At 56.9% G+C, this 19,683-nt stretch overlaps 1 protein-coding gene across 4 annotated transcripts in view; it reads left to right on the top strand.

Moving 5' to 3' along the window:
* FAH (fumarylacetoacetate hydrolase) overlaps positions 1-8,673 on the top strand; it is a 25,442-nt gene extending 16,769 nt beyond the window's left edge. The window contains exons 11-15 of one of the 4 annotated variants that reach the window (XM_035024273.1): positions 1,279-1,325; positions 3,157-3,258; positions 3,932-4,049; positions 7,075-7,192; positions 8,472-8,673. In XM_035024273.1, the coding sequence (XP_034880164.1) occupies positions 1,279-1,325; positions 3,157-3,258; positions 3,932-4,049; positions 7,075-7,192; positions 8,472-8,646 (560 nt within the window). In that variant the 3' untranslated portion in view covers positions 8,647-8,673. Of the gene's footprint in view, positions 1-1,278; positions 1,326-3,156; positions 3,259-3,888; positions 4,050-7,074; positions 7,193-8,471 lie in introns of those variants that run through there. The other 3 variants (XR_004682675.1, XR_004682676.1, XM_035024274.1) reach the window with 3 other exon arrangements.
* Positions 8,674-19,683: the final 11,010 nt, after the last annotated feature.

The following is a 19,683-nucleotide window of genomic DNA, read 5'->3' as shown; positions in this document are numbered from 1 at the left end:
CCCCGCCCCCGCTCAGCCGTGGGGGCTCCGCAGGCCGTGGCTGGGGTTCATCCCGTCCCCGCTCAGCTGTGGGGGCTCTGGGCAAGTGGCTGAGCCTGCCTGTGCCCCAGTGTGTCGTCTGTAAAATGGGCCGGTAATGGCACTGACCTGAACGTGTGGTCGTGAGGGTTAAGGAGGTGGACTCTGTAAAGGTCTAGAGCAGAGCCGGTCCCTAGGAAGAGGCTGGTGTCATTTCCGTTCCTCGTGGGGGCCCTTGGGGCTGGGGGAGGGTTTGCCAGGGGGCCGCACTCAGACCCCTGGCCACACTCTGGCCTGGGTCTCTCTCCTCCTCTCGGCCGGTGTATACCCTGCCCGCTCCAGCGTCCCCGCCCTTCATGGAGGTGGTCCCCTGCAGAAGGGGAGAGAGCTGTCACCGCGGGAGCAGGATGCCCCACAGAGGAAGGGGCTTTAGGAAATGTCCCACAGCTGCAGCATAGTGTCCTCTGGAGATCTACGGTGGCCCTGTCCTTTCATTTACACGCTGTGTGAAAATGAAGCTCAGAGAGGACAAGGGGTTCACCCCAAGTCGCTTCGGGGGCTACTGGCCAGGCTGAGAGGAAACCTGGTGTCATTGGATCTGGGCTGGTCTCCTCCTACACACAGACCCTCCTGGGGGCCCACTTCTGTCTTAGGTTCATCTGCCTGCCTGGAAACATCCAGGGGAATGCCCCATTGGGGAAGGGACGGGATTATCAAGAAGGCGCGGTGTCCAGAGACATAGAAAGACCTAGAAGGGGAGGACTGGGAGCAGGATTGGCTTCCAAGACCCCCTCCCCTCCCCAGTCCCGAGCGTGCCGTTCTGACGGCCCCAGTGGGGATCTGGGTGACAGGTGTGGGCCGGAGCCGGCGTGGGGACCCTGACCTGACCTGGGGCCAAGGGGCACACCTGTCCTTGCGGCCTCGGAGGGGAAGCCAGGGCCAAGGATTCTGAGGGAGCAGAGGGCTTTCTGGGTGTGAGCACGGTGGGGAAACGGAACAGCAGTGACCTGGTGCCTTGCCTGTTTATGGTAAATACCACTGAAGTACATCGTAAACCAGACGCTGCCCGTCTGGGGGGAGGGGCGGGTAGGTTTCGACGTGCGCATTGTCTCAGGTGATCACCTCGGTGCAGATCCCCAGCTCCGATGTGCTGTGAGCTCACTGCTTCACGGGCCACACGACCGTTTCCCTTACAAGTGTCCCCCCCCCCCTTCTTGATCCATGAAGTCCCCTCGTTAATGCTACTTGTGTTTCCAACAGGAGAAGGAATGCGCCAGGCAGCCACCATCTGCAAGACCAATTTTAAGGTGAGCTTTGAAGCTGGGCAGACTGCCTCTTGGAAGTGCAGGACTCGGCGTCATCCTCCCGGCAAGAACAGGAGGCTTGCAGCCATTCTGGGATACTGTGGTGGCTCGGTGCGCAGGCCTGGAGCTTCTGTGGCCCTGTTCCTTCCCAGAGAGGCCACGAGGCCACAGGGATCCCTCCAGATGCAGGCTGCGTAGACGTGACCGGTGATTTCCTCGGGGGACCAATCGATGTTCCTATAAGGGTCTAGTCTCCGGCTGCTTCTGTCCTGGCGGGGAATGGATTGATCCGAGTGACTTAACGTTTGTTTTAACTGAGCTTCTCATTGAAGCCTAACACACACAGAGGAAAAAGCACAAATTCTAAATTAACTTTCACAAAGTCAACGTCCCTGCGTGGCCAGCAGCGGGGCCAGGGAATGGAGATTTGCAGGGCCTCCACTGCCCCCCACTGTCCCCCTCCAGTCACGTCGTCGCCACCCCCTCCCCCTGCAAGGGGGACCTCTCTCCGGACTTGTGTGGCCATGCACGAAATTGGTCTGTTCTTCGGTTTTATGGAAATGGAAGGGTGCAGTGTGTGCTCCCCTCCCTCCACCTTCCTTTGCTCCGCACTGTGGCCCTGCGGTCCGGCCGTGCGCTGGTCCTGGCGGGGCTTCAGTCTTGTCTCGGAGACGTTCCACTGCTGGTTCTCCGCTCTTGGCGGACGTGTGCGTTGTTCCCCCTTGCGGCGAGTCTAGACTCCCTGGGAACAATCCAGTACACATCCTGGTGCACACACGGGCACTTTCCAGTTGGCTGTGTATCCAGGAGCGCAGTCACTGGGCCCTTCGCTCAGAGCACTTAGTCTATAGACTCAGCCCAGAAGGGCTTCCAGACACTTTCCCGAGGAGCTCGAGCCAGCCCGTACGCAGCCCAGAGCCCGCCAGCATCCTGGCTGCCCGACTGCTCGCTCCCCGTCCTGGCCGGCTCGGCTGCCGTGCGCCTTCTCCCTTTAGCTGCTCGGGGTGCGGTGGTTTGCGTCTCGCCTCCCCCCGCCGACCAGGCACTTTTCATGTGTTTACTGAACCTGTGAGCATCCTCTGGATCAACGTAGTCCTGTTTCCTCTAGTCTCCCTTCTAGCTGGACATTGTTCTGGGCTCCTTAGGCGGCTAAGGAATCAGGGGGCCTCCTCGACGGGGCTCTTGGGCAAGAACCCGTTTCTAAGTTCTCCTGCGTCTAGACATGTGGCTCCGGGAGTGGCAGATCTAAGAAGCCGTGGGCTCGGAGAGGCGTGGGCTGGCACTGCATCTGAGCATCTTGGTGACCCCGTGGTCCTTGGCCCCCTTCCCCAGGTGGAGCTCCCTTCACGCTCCTTCAGTCCTGGGCCTGCCTGACATCCTGTTTGCTCTATGCTTCAAGGCCCAGGGAGGTGGGGCGGGCCCGGGTCGGGGTCGGGGTCGGGGGATGCCAGTGAGCTCTTTGCTCACAAGAAGCCTCTGCCTGATGAGGTCCTAAAGCATGCCAACTCAGGACCTACGGGTATTCGTAAGGCAGTGTGTGATTGCGGACAGAGGTGCAGGTTGCAGACTGAGCATCTGAGCAGGGAGAAGGTCTGCCTTCTTGGAGAAGGCAGGTTAGGGAGCCTCAAGGAGCCGGGAGCCCAGGCCAGTGCACAGCTGGGAGGGAGGGGGAGGACCCCAGGAGGACAGCCTGTGGTTGCTGTGACCACCGGGGCGAGCTGGCACCGGGAGAGAGCCCAGGGGAGGCTGTCTACCACGAGTGGCTGTGTGAGCTGCCAACCGGGAGGCTGGGGTGAGCCACCTTCCCTGTCCTCCTCTGTGTCCCTGCCTGCAGTACATGTACTGGACGATGCTTCAGCAGCTGACCCACCACACCGTCAATGGCTGCAACCTTCGCCCAGGGGACCTGTTGGCTTCTGGAACCATCAGCGGGCCGGTGAGTCTCCCATGGCCTTGGGTGCTGCACATGTAGACAGCCTACTCCGCACACAGACACGAGGGCCCTGAGCGCGTCCTGCAGAAGGGACTTCCCCCCCGGGGCGGGTGCATCTGACAACTCTTCCTTCTTACAGCTTCATCCAGTGGGGGGTGCACGGGGCCTTCCCTTCCAGGCCCAGACCTAGAGACACTGTCAGATGGGAGGCTGCATCTGTCTGCTCGGGGGACAGGGTGACATGTGGGGGGCGTCAGGGAGCGGCCATGGTGTCTGTCTGTCACTGGCTCCCATGCACCCTCCCGGGATGAGGTGACCCCACTGCTGTGCCCCCTGCACCCCCATGCCACCCTAAGCCCATGGGAGAATCGTAGAACCTTAGGGGATGGTGACTTTGGGATGGTGCACGTGCTAGTCACTTCCTGCAAGGTCCTGACCGCAGTGGGAGGGTATCAGGCATGGCAGTGCCTGGGTACGCTGTAGCCCCCGGGGCGGGCAGGGGCCTGGACGCACTGCCCCAGCACTGCCCGAGGCCCAAACAGCGCGAGCGGGCCCGGCGCAGAGTCCCACCCGTCCCTGCCTGGGGCCCCTCGGCTTTGCCGAGTCCGCCCTGCAGCCGACGCGCTCACCAAGATGGAAGCGCACATGAGGACTTCTTCCCCTCCCTGTGCCGAAGGAGCCAGAGAGCTTTGGCAGCATGCTGGAGCTGTCGTGGAGGGGGACAAAGGCCATTGAGCTGGGGCACGGGCACACCAGGAAGTTCCTGCTGGACGGTGATGAAGTCATCATAACAGGTGAGGGCAGCCAGGCCCGGTGGACTCCGCGCGTCCCCCGCTCGCCTGCGCGCCCTGTTCTAGCCGAGAAGCCGTCTGTGTGATCTCGTCCCCACTCTGGCATTCCCGGGCCCCCCATGTCTGCTTGAGACCCTCCCCCACAGCTGTGGCCCCCGGGGACTGTGAAGCTCAGTCCTTGGGACCGAGAAGACCCCCGGAGTCCGCTCTGTCTCCCTCCTTCCCGAGCGAGGCTATGGAGTAGCCGCAGGCTCCCATAGTCCTGGTGCCAGGACCCCGTGGCCTGTGACCGGGCTGAGCCAGGCCACTCTGCCCGCCGGATGTTCTCACTCAAGCGGAAGGCACAGCGACGGCCAGAGGCAGACCTGAGTCCACCCCCAGATCCTTCTGGCTGTGTGACCCTCAGCGAGTCATTGACCCTCTCAGACTTGGGTGCCTCATCCTTATTTATTTATGTTTTAAAAGATTTTATTTATTTATTTGAGAGAGAGAGAGAGAGCATGAGTGGGGGGAGGAGCAGAGATTTTTTGTTTTTTAAAGATTTAATTTTTAAATGTTATTTATTTTATTTTTTTAAGATTTTATTTATAGGTTCCTCATCTTTAAAATGGAGTTAACGATACAGAACTTATCCTCACGGCGTGGTTGTAAGGATGAGGGGAGCCGGTTTATTCCTTCATTCTCTTTTTTTTTTTTTTTTTTGAGATTTTTTTTTAAATTTATTTGAGAGAGAGAGAACGAGAGGGAGGAGGGTCAGAGGGAGAAGCCGACTCCCCGCTGAGCAGGGATCCCAACGAGGGACTTGATCCCAGGACCCTGGGATCCTGACCTGAGCTGAAGGCAGACGCTTAACGACTGAGCCACCCAGGAGCCTCTGTTCCTTCATTCTCACGCACCTGCTGCGAGTCCCATTCTGGGGTTCCAGTCGGGAACAAGACAAATGCAGGGTCTGGTCTTCGGGAGCACCTGGCAGGGTTAAATCTCTTGCCTGGGGTCTCACTACCCATAGGCACTGAAACCGAGGTCCCCACCTGGGCAGCTTCTCGTCAGGCCCCCGACTCTGAACCCCTTGTTTTCCTACCATCATTGTGCATCTCTCCAGGCCCATGTTTCAGAACCCTCGGGTGCGGGCCAGTGGGCACGCCTGCCCCAGTCCTCCATGCTCACAGCCCCCTGTGTCACACTGTCACCTGCTTCCTTGGCCCCGTCCTCGTGCCTCTGTTTCCTCTGTGCATCGGCACAGCCTGCTGAGCAGCCTTTCCGAGCCTCACGCCCCCCTCTGTGTAGCTGCGCACCCCAAGCAGCCACCCCTCCGAGGGGGGACTGCCATCCTGTGCCCGGCCCCACTGTCCGTCCTGCCGTGGGCACCTCGAGACCGCCCTTTGGGTCTGCATCCCCGTCGCTCGTCCTGGCCCCCTGGGGCTCTTGCGTCAATGCGCCCCGATTCGGGGCCGCCCGCGGAGCCTGCGGACTTGGGTGGCGCTTAGCCCCAGTAGTGCCCGGGCTGGTTGCTCGCGCGGCGGGGCCTTGAAAGCACCGCATTCTGGTTGAGCGTGTGCACGTCTGTTTCCCGACGTGGCACACAGCTTGGATTCCTTCCTTGGGCTGCTACCACCACGGCCACAGACTTGCTGGCTTAAAACAACCGAGGTTCATTCCCTGCCAGTTCTGCGGGGCAGAAGTCTGAAACCCCGGCGTCGGCAGGGCGCCCTCCTCCTGGGGGCTCTTGGGGAGGACGTCCCCTGGCCGCCGCATCCCTGTGGCCTCTCCCGCCGTCCTCACGCGGATTCTTCTGCTGCTGCCTGGCTCGGTGGCACGCTCGCGACGGCCTTTAGGGCCCGCCAGCGTCATCCCCCATCTAAGACCCCTAACTTACTCGGGTTCCAGGGCCGAGGGCCTGAGCTCTTTGCGGTCGTTGTTCAGCCGATTGCACGGCGCTTGCAGGGCAAGCTCCGGCCCCACGTGTCTCTGCAGGCTGACTGTGTGTAGCCACACTGTAGGAGTCGTGTGGTTTTTGGCTAATTAAGGAAGTGGAGCTGGTAGAGATGGTGCAGGCAGAGCTCGGGCGCTCACCGTCCCCACGGCCCTGTCACGGCCTAATTCCCGCTTCGCTGGGGTTTACTGAGAACTGGCCAGGGGCCAATGTGTTGTAGTGCGTTTGCCGCCCGGCCTCCATCTTACGCTCACAGGGGCCCCTGGCCAAGGACTCATTGCCCCGATTTCCAGAGCAAAGAGCTCAGGTTGACAGTGGGTGGCTTTCCTGCTAGGATCACGCTTGGGGGAAGCCAGGGTGCAGCTCAGGTCCTCCCTGTGGCTGTGGTCCTCTCTGTGCTTGTGGTCCTCTCTGTGGTCGTGGTCCTCTTTGTGCTCATGGTCCTCTCTGTGCTCCTGATCCTCTCCGTGGTCATGGTCCTCTCCATGCTCGTGGTTCTCTCTGTGCTCGTGGTCCTCTCCGTGGCCGTGGTCCTCTCCGTGCTCATGGTCCTCTCTCTGCTCGTGGTCCTCTCTGTGCTTGTCCTCTCTGTGGTCCTGGTCCTCTCCATGCTTGTGGTCCCCTCCATGGTTGTGGTCCTCTCTGTGTTCTTAGTCTTCTCCGTGCTTGTGGTCCTCTCCGTGGCCGTGGTCCTCTCTGTGCTCATGGCCCTCTCTGTGGCCAGTCTTATTTCCAGGGTTTCTGTGGTGCTTGCGGACCCGGTGCAGGCCCTCGGCCCTCCTTGAGCACCTGGAGCATCAAGCCCCGAAGCGTTTTCAGAAGTTCTGGCTGGGGTGGGAGCTGGGATGGGAGAGGACGGAATTCCGGCTTCAGCTCCCTGTCCCTGCCCTGGGGCCCCCACCTAGGCGTTCCAGGCCGGGCAGCGGTCCAGGGCCAGGGGCAGAGGAGACTGGTGCTCAGGCCTCACGTGTGACCATGGCACCTGAGCCACAGTTGGCGGGAGGAGCCACACGGGATGTGTGAGGTCCACTCGCGTTCTTGATTTGATCCAGAGGGTCCTTGAGAGACACTCGTTTGTTTCCTTGTTCTTATGAGTGATGCTCATCGCACGTCCTTCCCATCACACATCCCGGCCCTCCCAGCGTTCCCTGGAGTGTGGGAAGAGTGCAGCACCTATACCAGTTAGGGTCCTCAGAGAAACAGAAACGAGAAGGTATGTATGTATAGAGAGAGATTTGTTTTAAGGAATTGGCTCATGTGAGGCCGTTACTGGTGGTTTGTGCGTGCCTTGTCGGGAAGGAGCTCTGGAGGCCTGGCAGAGACACTCCGGGAGAGGCAGTCCCTCGGGTCCACAGAGTGAATGTTGGCACGGGAGGAGGACAATGGGAATAGGTTGGTGGAATTCTCCGGAGCCAGGACAGAGGATTACAATTGGGCGGTAGGAGAGGCGTGGGTTACATATTAATAAAGAGATAAAGAAGAGGGACTTTCATGGAACTCCGGGGAGTGGGTGCAGGGGAGACCCCACTGCGGACACCTGTGGGAGGGAGCGCGAGCGGGGTGGGGGGATCCCGGGCCGCTGAGTGCGGTGCCTTCACCTGCCACCACCCCGCGGGGCAGTGGGCCCTGCTGAGCGGCCCTCGGCCTCTGTGGTCCTGTCCCCGTTCCCCTCCTGCCGACGCCGCCCCCTCACCTGCTCTGGCCTCCACGAGGCCTGGGGCCCCGGGGGAGCGATGCCGTCTGAGGGGCCTGGGCCGAGGCCTGACACTCCCAAGTCTGCGCGTTTCCATCCACCTTCTCTCTGGGGCCACCCCCGGGCTCTTTAAGACCTACCTGTAACTGTCACTGTCTTGCCGGAAACTCCCCCATGAGCCTCCGTGGCCTCAGAATAAGGCTCAAAGTCCTTAACACGGTTCCTCCGAGCTCTCTGTAAACAGCCTCTCTGGGGCCCATGCGACGGTGCCCTCCTGGCGAACTCCTACCCACCCTTCAAATCCCAGCCCAGATGCTCCCGCCTTCCTGCTCCGGCTCCTCCGCGCTGGCCTCTCGGAACCGCGCACACTGCGCCCTCTGACTCCGGGCGGGCCAGGCCTTCCCGCTGGCCAGACCCCCCGCCCAGCCTTTCCCTCATCCTGTAGAAGTGGAATCGGAGGCCGAAGCTCACGTTGGTTGAACATTAGGCATTTGTGGAACTCAGGCAGTGTGGCCTCTGCGAATTAGCAGACCTGGGCTTTGAACCCAAGCCCACTCGGGGAGGGGTGAGCCCCATCAGGAAAGCCGTGGAGCCCGTGCTTCCGAGGGCCCCTGACGGCAGGACGTGCCTGGAGTCCCTCTCGGTTCCCCCGTGGCTCTGCTCAGCTTCTGGGGACGGTGGTTCTTCTGTTCAAAATACGTCTTCATCATTCCTGCGTAGGGTCTGGCGGACAGGGCTCGGGCTATGCTTCCTGTGAGCCCGGCAGCCTCGTGGCCAACCCTGTCCTTCTCTGTCCCAGGCCACTGCCAGGGGGATGGGTACCGCGTCGGCTTTGGCCAGTGTGCTGGAAAAGTGCTGCCCGCTCTCTTGCCCGCGTGACCTCTGCGTTGCTGGACATGAGGAGCTCCCCGCCCCCGCCTGGGACGTCAGCGGTCGTCTGTGGGGCTGTGGGCCTGGTTCTTCATCAGGGGTAAATAAAGCCTTCTAAGGCCTTCACGCTCCACGCCCCGTGCTGTCGCCATTCTTGATTTGATCCAGAGGGTCCTTGAGAGACACTCGTTTGTTTCCTTGTTCTTATGAGTGATGCTCATCGCACGTCCTTCCCATCACACATCCCAGCCCTCCCAGCGTTCCCTGGAGTGTGGGAAGAGTGCAGCACCTACACCAGTTAGGGTCCTCGGAGAAACAGAAACGAGAAGGTATTTATGTATAGAGAGAGATTTATTTTAAGGAATTGGCTCATGTGATTGTGGAGGCTGGCAAATCCAAAATTTGCAGGGTGGGCCGGTAGGCTGGAGACCCAGGGAAGAGTTGCAGTTTGAGTCTGAAGGTGGTGTGCTACAGAATTCCTTCCTCCTCCAGGGAGATCAGGCCTTTTTCTCGTAAGGCCTTAAACTGATTAGATGAGGCCCACCCACATTTTGGGAAGGTCATCTGCTTTACTCAAAGTCCACTCACTCAAATGTTAATCTCATCTGAAAAATGCCTCCACAGCAGCATCTAGACTAATGTTGGACCAGACATGAGGGTATCGTAGCCCAGCCAAGTTGACACATAAAGTCATCCTGGCACCCCACACATCCTTGGGGGCTGACTTGTGGGGGTGCATGAGGTGCAGACTTGGTCCACGGGCACTGTGGCTGTCTCGGCACATTGTAAGTCTCGGGTGGAGCCCCCAGGTTGTGGGCATACACACCTGAACTGTGAGAGGGCAGAAAGGGGGCCAAGGGGGCTCACTTTGCTTCCCTTGGAAGCCCGTGAGAATCAGGAGAGTGAGCCGTACCCACGGCAGACGGGCAGCCCCAGCCCCAGCCTGGTTCCTGGTCCCCTGGTGACTTCTCTTGAGCTGGTGGACCACAGCAGAGCCTGCGAGCAGGACCGAGCATGCAGAGCCTGTCCCGTCAGGTCACGCCATCCATTCATTCCTGAAATCTTTGTCGAGTGCCCTGTGTCCAGCACTGTTCTGAGCACAAGAGATGCTGCAGAGCACAGAATAGCCCAGCCTCGGCCCTTGTGGTGCTTACTTGCCAGTGGGAGGCAGACAGACTAAACAAGCAAAGGGACAAGGAAAAGACAGACCGCATGTAAGGTAGCGATAAGGTCTTCGGAGCACTGGGGGACATGGGTGTTATTATAAGCAGGGTGGTCAGGGAAGGCTTATGTCTTAGATTCTTAGTACTTTCCTGCCGGGCAGCAGGAGGGAGGCAGCCAGCTGGATGTTCCAGGCAGAGGGAGTAGTCAGGGCAAAAAAGCCCCAAGGATGGGACATCGAGGAGGCTAATATTTCTCCCATGAAAGCATTCCAGGGCCGGGAAGTCTAGAGTTTGTAAGGTGATGTCACAGCGTCATGGAGAGCCCACAGCGCTCATCCTCAGTGCGTGGTTTTCATCCTCAAGGACGCCTCATGGTACCAAAGGCTGCTGGAGCTCTAGCCACTATGCCCAAGTTCCAGGCCTGCAGAAAAAAGAAATCAAGAGGTGTCAGGGGGAGGGGGAGGATAGAAGCATATCCCTTCAGCTGAGTTACGTCACTTTAAGCAGCCTCCCTGGGAGTTCCACATCACACTTTTCATCCGATTTCATCGGCAAGAACTTAGTCACAAGAGCACACCTCATTGCAAGGGAGTCTGGGGATGCAGTCTTTAGCTGAATGCATGGTTTCTTCAGTTAAAACCAGAGCTCAGTGGCTAAAGAAGAGGAGGGGGATGGATACTGGGGGGCCGCTGGTGGTCTCTGTAGCCCGCAGGCTGGGAGCCCTCACGCTCGGAGGTGGACCTGCTTTCACACAGCTGACTCTTTCATGGAACCGAGCCCTGGGCCATGGTCCCAATCCTTGCTGATTCAATGGAAATCCTGTATAGCTCAGATGACAGGGGATGGGGGTCCGGGGAGGGTACTCCCAGACCCCCACCGTCTAGTTAAGATTGATCCAAACACTTTCTGAATTCGGAAGGCCAGACCCTTCCTGCAGATTTCTCTGCATTCCCGGGGGCTTGTGTTCCCAGGGTCACCTCTGTTCTGTCGGCTGCGCCGGCATCCTGTTCTCCACCCTGTGTTCGAGGTTGTTCCTTTAGTCCTGTCTCCGGGCATCAGAAGAGCCCTCCTGGCATGGACTCTTCATCCTTCTCTGCCTTGGAGGCCTGACGTCACTGTGGCTGAACACCTGCTGTACACGGCAGAGCATTCCCGGAGGTCTCCGGCTCACAGACAAAGGTCATTTAAAATCAGTATTCACGCACTTGGCCCCACTGGTGCCGGGGAGGGCTGGTATCAGCTCCGGGGACCACGCATTTATCCCCTGGCCACGCACTTCCTGTGCTTCCTGGGGCGGGCGGTGCGGGGAAATCTGCTGGATGGGGCTGCGGAGCCCAGCACACAGGGCAGGCGATGCTGGCCATCATCCGAGCCCCGGACGCATCCACCAGCCAGAGCAGGAGGTCGCAGCCTGGGTCCTTCCTGGGCTCCCTCCAGCCCGGACGCCTCCTCGGCCTGCAGCCCCCTGTTCCCCAGGCTCCAGGAATGCCCAGGGCAGCCCCAGATGACCAGTGAATGAGTGGTCTATGCTTCGGGAGCCGAGCTTATTGAAAGGACAAGAAATACACAAAAATGGCATTCGTGGATTTCTTTCTTTGACAATGGTCTGTCATGAACTAGAGGCTTTTTGAAACCGTGGACGGAGTTTGCAGATTTGGTGGCTAGTCCGAGGATGAGGCTAGCCTCAGGCCAAGACCGGATTCTGGAGGACAAGGGAGCTTTAGGATTTTAAGTACCTATGTATTGATTTTATCTCAAAGATTCCTGACGCAAAATGGATCTCAAAAGTGGCTATATATTTTTTTTCTTTCTTTAGTTTGGAAGCATATGTTTTTAACGCCCTCAGGAAAACTGACAGGGTTGCCTTCCAAAGCATGAGTCTGTCTCCTGTATCTGCCCCTTTCCTGTCCCCTCGGCAGGACCCCGGACCTGGGGGAGAGGCGGGAAGGACCCAGAGGAGCCACTAATCTACGGGAGATGGCAGGGAGTGGGTGCTTCTTGCAGATTCTGCTGTTTGGTTTGTTTGGTTTGGTTTTTCATGGTCTCAGAGACTAAGACTGGGGCCAGGATTATTCAGGGACTGTGCCAACAACACACCCAAAAGCTGGAGTCTGCCTTCTCCAGAGGCTAAGTTCCCGAGGGCAGAGTTAGCTGCAGCTCGAGGAAGGTCCTCCACGACCTGCACAGTGGCTGGCTACCCAGCACATAGTAGGCGCTCGGCATGTATTTGGTTAATGAGTGAGTATCCGGGAGATCACCGGCGACAGGCTTATGTCGCCTTCCTAGACCCGCCCGTAAGCCAGGAGACACCTGGAGACCCGCTTCTGCCTCCATATTTAAGAGCTGTAAGTCGAGCTCCACACTTACAGCCATCCTGTTCTTCCGGCCTCGAGGTATGTTTTCGTAATGACAACACAAAAATAGTTGCAAAACCATCTATGGTTTCCGTATGATTGAAAATTGGCAAGACATCAAGCATAGCAATTTGCTTATTTTTCTTTTTTTAATTGAAGTATAATTACCATACAGGGTTCTATTAGTTTCAGGTGTAGAGTATAGAGATTCAGCATACATCACCCATGCCCCTCACGACGAGTGTCCTCTTGATCCCCTGCCTCTGGGGCACCCCTCCTCCCCCTCGCCGCCCCTCTGACCATCAGTCTGTTCTCATATCAAACATAACAGTCCAATCATTGCACGTGAGCAGACTGGGTGGGGGCAGTTTGGGATGAGCGTTGAAGACATACAAATTCATGGGTTCTATAAATATTTTTAAATAAAATTTTAAAACTTAAAATTTATCATTCTTGCCTTAATTTCATTAGAATCACTAATTATTTTGTCATAATCAAGCTTTTGACATAACGGGTTTTATTGAGAGGCTAAATGATTAGAAACTAAAGTGAATTATACTCAAAATGTACAAAATGCAAATAGTCTCACAAAACTCTAATGTTAAAAATTGCAAAATTAAATTTATTTCATATGCATTTTTCAGTTATTTTTCTTTGATAATATTCAAAATCTCCATTAAAATTAAAGGCAAGATACAAATTATAATTGAAGAATATTAACATTGCATATCAAAGTTATCTAAATCAAGCTGAAATGTTTAAATTTATTTTTAAAAAATTAAATCCTTTTACACACTTTCCATAAACATAAAACGATTTGCAATCCTAGCGTTCAGTGTCCGTCCAGTTGCCACAGTAAATAATTAGTATCACTCTTTGTGTGTCATGATGAGACCTAACGTATCTGTAAATTAAAATACGAACCCGTTAATACTGCAAAATGTGCCCTAATTGCCACGTGTGGTGGTTGTGACTACGAGGCTAATCTGTCTCCAGAAGCACAAACTGGACAAAGAGCAAGAAAATGGATGTTTGGTGCGGCCGGAAAATGCCTCTGGTGTGGGCCTGAGTCCGTTGCATCGTGCTGGGGTATCGAACCAGCTGACCCACCATCTTTCCTTTACCCACTTTCTCTTTTCCGCTGCCCTGGCTCCCTGCGGCAGGGGACAGGCCCACCTCCCGCGGTGGCCGTGACCCACCGCAGACCCGCGCTTATTTGGACGCGGTGCGGGGGTGGGGAGAGGCCACGCCTGGGGCCCGGCCAGTGTCACTCATGGGAGGGGCACCTGGGGCGCAGGTCGCTACACCAGGCGGACCGTCAAGGGACAGAGGGGCCCCTGTGACCCTTACGTGAATGTGTGCGTGTCTGTCACGTGCTGGGCTCCCCGAAGCATGAGTCCCGGGCAAGGACGCCCCTACCCAGGGTCAAGGGCAGGACCTCTGCTGTGCCCCCCTCTCTGGGCCCCCACGTTGTCTCTGACGTTTTTTGTGCGACGAAGAGGCTTGTTCCCTTCGCCATCTGAGAGTGGCATTCCTGAGACGGACTCCAGAACTCTGAGCCTCGAGGGCGACGCTTCTCTCCGGCAGGCAGATCCTGGTACGGGCTGGAACTTTGCCTTTGAGCCATGGTTTGTGCGCAAACCCTGTCACACGGGAGCTGCTCATGAATGTGGGCGGCGTTGTCCTCGCCAAGTGCCCTGCTTCACGGCTCAACACCAAGCTCACCTCCCAAATCAGGGCGCTTTTGATCGGCTCGCAGGATGTCCCTTACAGCGCTGCTCATGGAGCCCAGGCTCCAGCCTCCTGGGCGTCCGGTCCCTTAGCCTCTGGCCACGGCTCTGAGCCCCCTTTCTACCTACAGGGTGAAGCCCGACGTCTCCCCACTTCATGGGCTAACTGATGTGCCCTGGGAGTGGCTTATCATATGGAGTAGGATTATCTGGGGGCGTGTATCGACGAGCCGGTTCCCTGTGCGGTCAGGCTGAAGGGTTCCCAGTTCCGTGGTCCGTCTTGACTATGTGTGTCAGGCAAGAAGACGCTCTTTCTCTTGGAGAAAGGAATACAGCGGGACTTAGCCAGGGTCCCCCTGACTTTGGTGCAGCTGGCTGGAGAGAGAGAGAGCGAGAGGACCAAACTGCCTAAGAAGCCCAAAGGGCATCAAGGACGGCTACTCCAGAGCTCTTTCCCAAATATTCCAGTTAGAAAATCGGTTTTGGTGCAGTAGCTGGGCCACGCCTCAGCTCTGTTGTCAGGGAAGAACACCCAGGGCCCAGAGCAGGTGATGCTCCGTTTGTCGCCCCGCATCTGTTCTCCGTCCTTCCCTGCCCGGCTGCCTCCTGGGAGGCTGGCCTCTGTGAATGACATCACTCAGGCTCATGGCCTCCGGCTTCTGGTTGAGATTGGGCAGCGGAGGCTCAGGCAGAGAGTGGAAGGCAGGAGGAGAAAAGCCAGGAGTGGGCGCCTGGGTGGCTCAGTTGGTTAAGCGACTGCCTTCGGCTCAGGTCATGATCCTGGAGTCCTGGGATCGAGTCCCACATTGGGCTCCCTGCTCAGCGGGGGCTCTGCTTCTCCCTCTGACCCTTCCCCTCTCATGCTCTCTGTCTCCCATTCTCTCTCTCAGATAATAAATAAAATCTTTAAAAAAAAAAAAAAGAAAGAAAAGCCAGGAGTATTTGTTCTCCTCACTCCTTCCCTTCTGGGCCACCGTTTTGGGGTGGCTGGGTCCCGCTGGGTCCCTGTACTGTGGCTCACAGCTCCTGTGGGCAGCATGGCCCCCACCCCCCAAGCAAGGAGTGGCAATGGCTTCCCATCATCATCGATCCTGGGTTATTCACCCGCCCTTGCTGGTTCTCTTAAACCTGTCTGTGCTTCTGAAAATGGTCCCTGAATTAAGCCCTCTTCAATGAATCTTCTGAGTACACAAAGGAATGTCTGGAATGATGGCTGGAATTTCCTTGGAATACTGCAGAGGAAGGAGTCTGAGGGCTCAGGGAGATGGGCCTGTTGGAGTGAGTCCATTCTGTGCAACTGACTGGTTCAGTCACCCCAAAACCAACCTCCCTGGAGGGCCCTGAGGCCAATTCCATCACAAAGGCATTAAGAATGCATTAGTAAGGGTGGGGGTCCCCAGCATTCTTGAAGAACTCTCCTTCGGTTCAGAGACAGTGGTGAGAGATGAGGTTCCCAGATGTCAGCGGTAATAATGGGGTCCCACGGACTGGAAGGGGCCAGGTGGTCCAGGAGACCCAATGGTACAGGGAGTGTCTGTGGCAGACAGGGATACCGTGTGGAGCTTCTAACCATCCCCAGCAGGCGAACCAGAGTGCTGGCCCAACTGGAGAAGATATAGGAAGAGAGGATTCAGGGCCGTCTTGGGGAGATGTATATGGAAGGACATCTTTGAAAGGTCTTGAATGCGAAGATATTCATGTGCCAACGAAATGCCCATCAGAAGACATGCACGCGGAGAAGGCTCTCGATAATCAGGTGGGGATGTCGGGGTCTTCCTTATCCACTCTGGGGCTTGCTCAGTGGCACCAGGAACACAGTGGCCACAGTGGAAGACATGGAGGCCGTATATGGGTCCAACAGTGCGGGATCTCCCTCACTAAGCCTCTTCTGTTTCCATCATTTCTAGACATGCAACCTGCCGATGAGTGAGGCCAAAGTTCAGCCCCTGGTAGGACACCATTCCGCAGGAGTGGGCTGTGGGAACAGGCCAGCCACTTGGGGGTGGGTTGATTACACGGCACCCGTTCGATCATGGAGGGTGGTGGGAAGAGCTTCAGATTCTGGATATGGACTGGCCGCCCCTGCCTCCCCAGCATTTGTAGGGTTAGTTCATCTCCATGCATCTCAGCAACATGACCTTCCACCGAAGGAAGTGCAGCAGTGGGGGCTCATAGTGTGGCCAGTGGGTCTCCTCTTATTGACCCGGGGGCAGAGAAGGGGTTCACTGCACTGTCCGAGGGATCTATCCCAACAGCCATTGGGAAGTGAGGATGCTGCTACACGGTGGGGGCGGGGAGCAAGGAGGACTGGTTCCGGAACCCAGAGCTTCACTGGGGAGCCCCTCGTTACTCCCTATCCCATGCCCCCCAGTGACGCTGATGTTACCCATCCTGAGACCGTAGTTGGAGCAGTGCTATCCTAGGGCACCTGTCCTCTCCGAGCAGACCGTGCAGCTTGTTAACCACCGTGGGTGGCAGGGCGGTCTTCAGCGGGGAGACCGCGGGACACGGAACCACACCAGTGGACACAGCGGGCGTGGCGATTCTCTCCAGCTGGTGTTTGGAAGCGCGGCCAGCTCCTTTTAGATGGGGCCGGCCTCTGGAGCTCGGGGACAGGGTTATGGGCAAGGGAGACCTGGGCCTTTCAATTCCATAAAACCTCGGTAGACATTTGAGCGACTAGTTGGAAAAAATAAAACAGAGCTGTTGGGAATTGATGCTCCAGGCTGGGGAAGCGCGTGTCCTGTTTCTCCCACCGGCCTCTTGGGGGCCATCGTCTGACGGCCCACTTCTGCCTGTGTGTGTCCCACCTGTCCCTTTCCGGATTGCGTTCCCTCCCATGGCCCACCATCCAGATGCTTTTATTGTCCCCAAATACCACTGCCACAGAATGGACTGGGGAGCAGACTCTACTGAGGGTCTGGAGGGACCTGGGGGAGCTGAGCAGAGCACAGCGCAGACGACAGGCCGAAGTGGCCACTGGACACCATGATCTGGAAAAGCCTCCGCCCTTTCTCCGCAGTGGGGACTTTCTGGTCGTCTTTTCCCTTAAGCCTTGGACTGTGGCAAGCTTCACAGACCTCTCTCTCTCTCTCGCTGAATGCTTTCACTTCCTCCCCACCAGCTTCCAGTCTTCAAAAATTTTGTTCATTTCTTTTGCTGGACAGTTTCTCTCTCCATCCACACCCCAAACCACATCTCGACTAGCCAAGAGCTGGCCAAGAGGCTCTGATCACAGAAGCCCACCTCCTCATCCTGAGCAGGACAGTGCAACAACAGAAGCTCCGGATTCCCTTTCATACGATCAAATGCTACGTGCGTCTCAGGTGGAGGGGCTGGGGTTTAAGTATTTATTCCCCTGAGCCAGCTCCCAGGGTCCATCACATCTGTCTTATCTTTCTTTTGTCTCGTGGTGCACGTACAATCGGGAAAATGAAAGCAACCGAGTACTTAATAATAGGAGTCCAGATAACCGTGTAACGCTAGATGGCACGTTCCGTGGCCACGCAAATGATAAATACGAAGGCTGTGGCAGAAACATGCTCATGAGGTGATGTTAAGAGGGAGTATGATTTTCAGTTATGTAAGTGATGACATTTATGAAAGAACGTATCTTGCATTTGGACAAGGATTAGAAGAGAGCGTATGGGTACACAATGAAAATCACTATTTTGCTGGAGGCTTGGATGGGGTGTGATATTTTTATTTTTCATCTTTTCTGAAATGTTATTTCCCCTTGCCACCAAAAAATAAACAAAAAACAAAAAACACCAGTCCAGAGATAGGGTGGGAAACATCAGCAGATGTAAGTGTGGAAAAGAATGAAGTGGGAGCATGGGATCCCCAGGGCCGTGCTTCTCAAACTTCAGTGCACTCACCGGCCGCTTGGTGACTCTCACCAGCAGATTCCTGGGCGCCATCCCCAGAGACGCGGACCCTGGAGGTCTGGACCAGGCCCGGGATCCTGGATTCCCAGCAAGCTCCTCACTATTGCAGATGTGACCCTAGGGTACCTATCTTTCACTCCTGAGAATTCCAAAGTATCTCCTGGTGAGGTCTTCCGGACCTCCTCTGGTTCTTGGGATCTGTTACTAACTGATTGGGAGCTGGTTCTGATTTCCATCGTAAATCCACACGGATGGGTTTGCACGGAAGTGCTGGGTGTCTTGGAGGTAGGCTGCAGAGCAGAGGCTGCTGCTGGGCCTGAGGCGATGTGCAAGGTCCTTCCTTCACCCAGAGTCTCCGGTGCATCTCGGTTCACTGCCCTTGCTAGCTGCCCCTTTGTGCATCCCACATAGTGCGTGTGCATGTGTGTGTGTGGGGGGGGGGGCGGACAGCTGGACAGGCCCTGGAATGTGCCTAAACAGCTGTGGCCTAGTTCACTTGTAGGGGTCACCTAGTGGTGACAGGGCTTTGGAAACCCACTGCCCAGGTGCCTGGGTTGGAGTGGGACCCAGGGCTGGGATGCAGGCGACGGGAAGGGAGCGTTGCCCTTCTTCACAGGTGCGGGTCTCTCCTGATGGGGATGGCAGGCCATGCCTCGGAGGGAGGGGCTTCTAGTGTAACTTCATACCGTGTGTGGTTCGACAGATGACAATGACGATGATGTAACTGAATAGACACCATAGCCCTTGAGGTCAGGTGCCGGGAGAGGTTGCTGTGAGGATCCCTCCAACCAGGGGTCCTGGCTGGGAGATTTGGCCCAGGAAGTGGCCCTGGGAGGTTGAGGCAAGTCCAGGGTTCCAGGCTCTGCTGGGAGGTGGGATCCCAGAACCTACCCCTTCTGGCTCAGACCCCTGGCTTCTCCTGAGGGGTGGAGTCAAGGAAGGACACTGATGTCGGCCCATGTTCCTTCATTCCATCCTCACAACAAACTTGTGAGGTAGATGTGGTTCCCTCATGCCACAGAGGAGGGAACTGGGGCTCAGAGAGGCTGAGGAGTTATTGGGGTGATACAGCAGGAAGTAGAGGAGCTGGGACTTGGGACCGGCGCTGTGGGCCCCGTGTTCTTGCTGCAAGGTCATAGATGGAGGTGATGGGGGAGGAGGGGGGCCCCAAGAACAGTCCCTATCAGCAACCTGTTCCTTGCCCCCCACTAGCCCCCTCTTGTCCTTTCAGCTGCAGGAGCCTCACACCAAACAAAGAGAGCAAGGCTTTTCCTCCCCATTGTGACATGAGGGGACTGAGGCACGCAGAGGTGGTGGGACTTGCTCACGGCCACACAGTCGCTGGGGTACTGAGGACGAGACCCAGGGCTCCCGGGCCAGTGCTCCCCCTGCAGAGTGTGCACGCCCAAGAGCCGACAGCATGGATAAGGTCATGTGCAGGGAAGTCAGCAAACAGATTTAACCGTGCTGCCGAAGCCCTCGCTGATGGAGCCGAGACCTCCCGCCCTGCTGGAGCACTCTGTGGCCGCTAACGCGGCGGGTTGGGATGGGACAGGAAGGGGTCCATGCTCTACTGTGAGGCGGGGCAACATCGTCCCTGCAGTATGCACGTGACCGTTTAAAAAGAGGTGTGTAAAGAAAAAAAAAGCCGGGGAGAAATATATCAAAATGGCGGCTTTGGGGAAGTGGGATTCTAAGTGTCATTTCCCCCCCCTTCTATTTTTCTGTATGTTCCCAAATTCCCAAAATGCCCATTTCATTTATGACGGGAAAAATAAACCCCTCTATGTTTTAGTTTTAAAAAAATACTGCTGGGAAGCAGGCCTGTGCCCTGCGTGAAGGTTGGGTGAGGCCCCTTGCATCCGCCTTCGCCTTCGCCCTCGCCCCACTGCTGCCCAGCGGCCGGCCGGGGCGGGGGCACGTCTGTGCTGGAGCGACGGGGGCTCCTGTGTGTGCCGCTTTGCATTTTAAGGGCGGACAGTGTCCTCTGTTGTGTGACAGTGGGGG

Source organism: Mirounga leonina, unplaced genomic scaffold (genome assembly GCF_011800145.1).
Source record: "Mirounga leonina isolate KUSES-001 unplaced genomic scaffold, KU_Mleo_1.0 Mir_178, whole genome shotgun sequence".
NCBI classification, from domain to species: Eukaryota; Metazoa; Chordata; class Mammalia; order Carnivora; family Phocidae; genus Mirounga; species Mirounga leonina.
The sequence above is the reverse complement of the archived record's forward strand: the minus strand, read 5'-3'. Positions and strand labels throughout refer to the sequence as shown.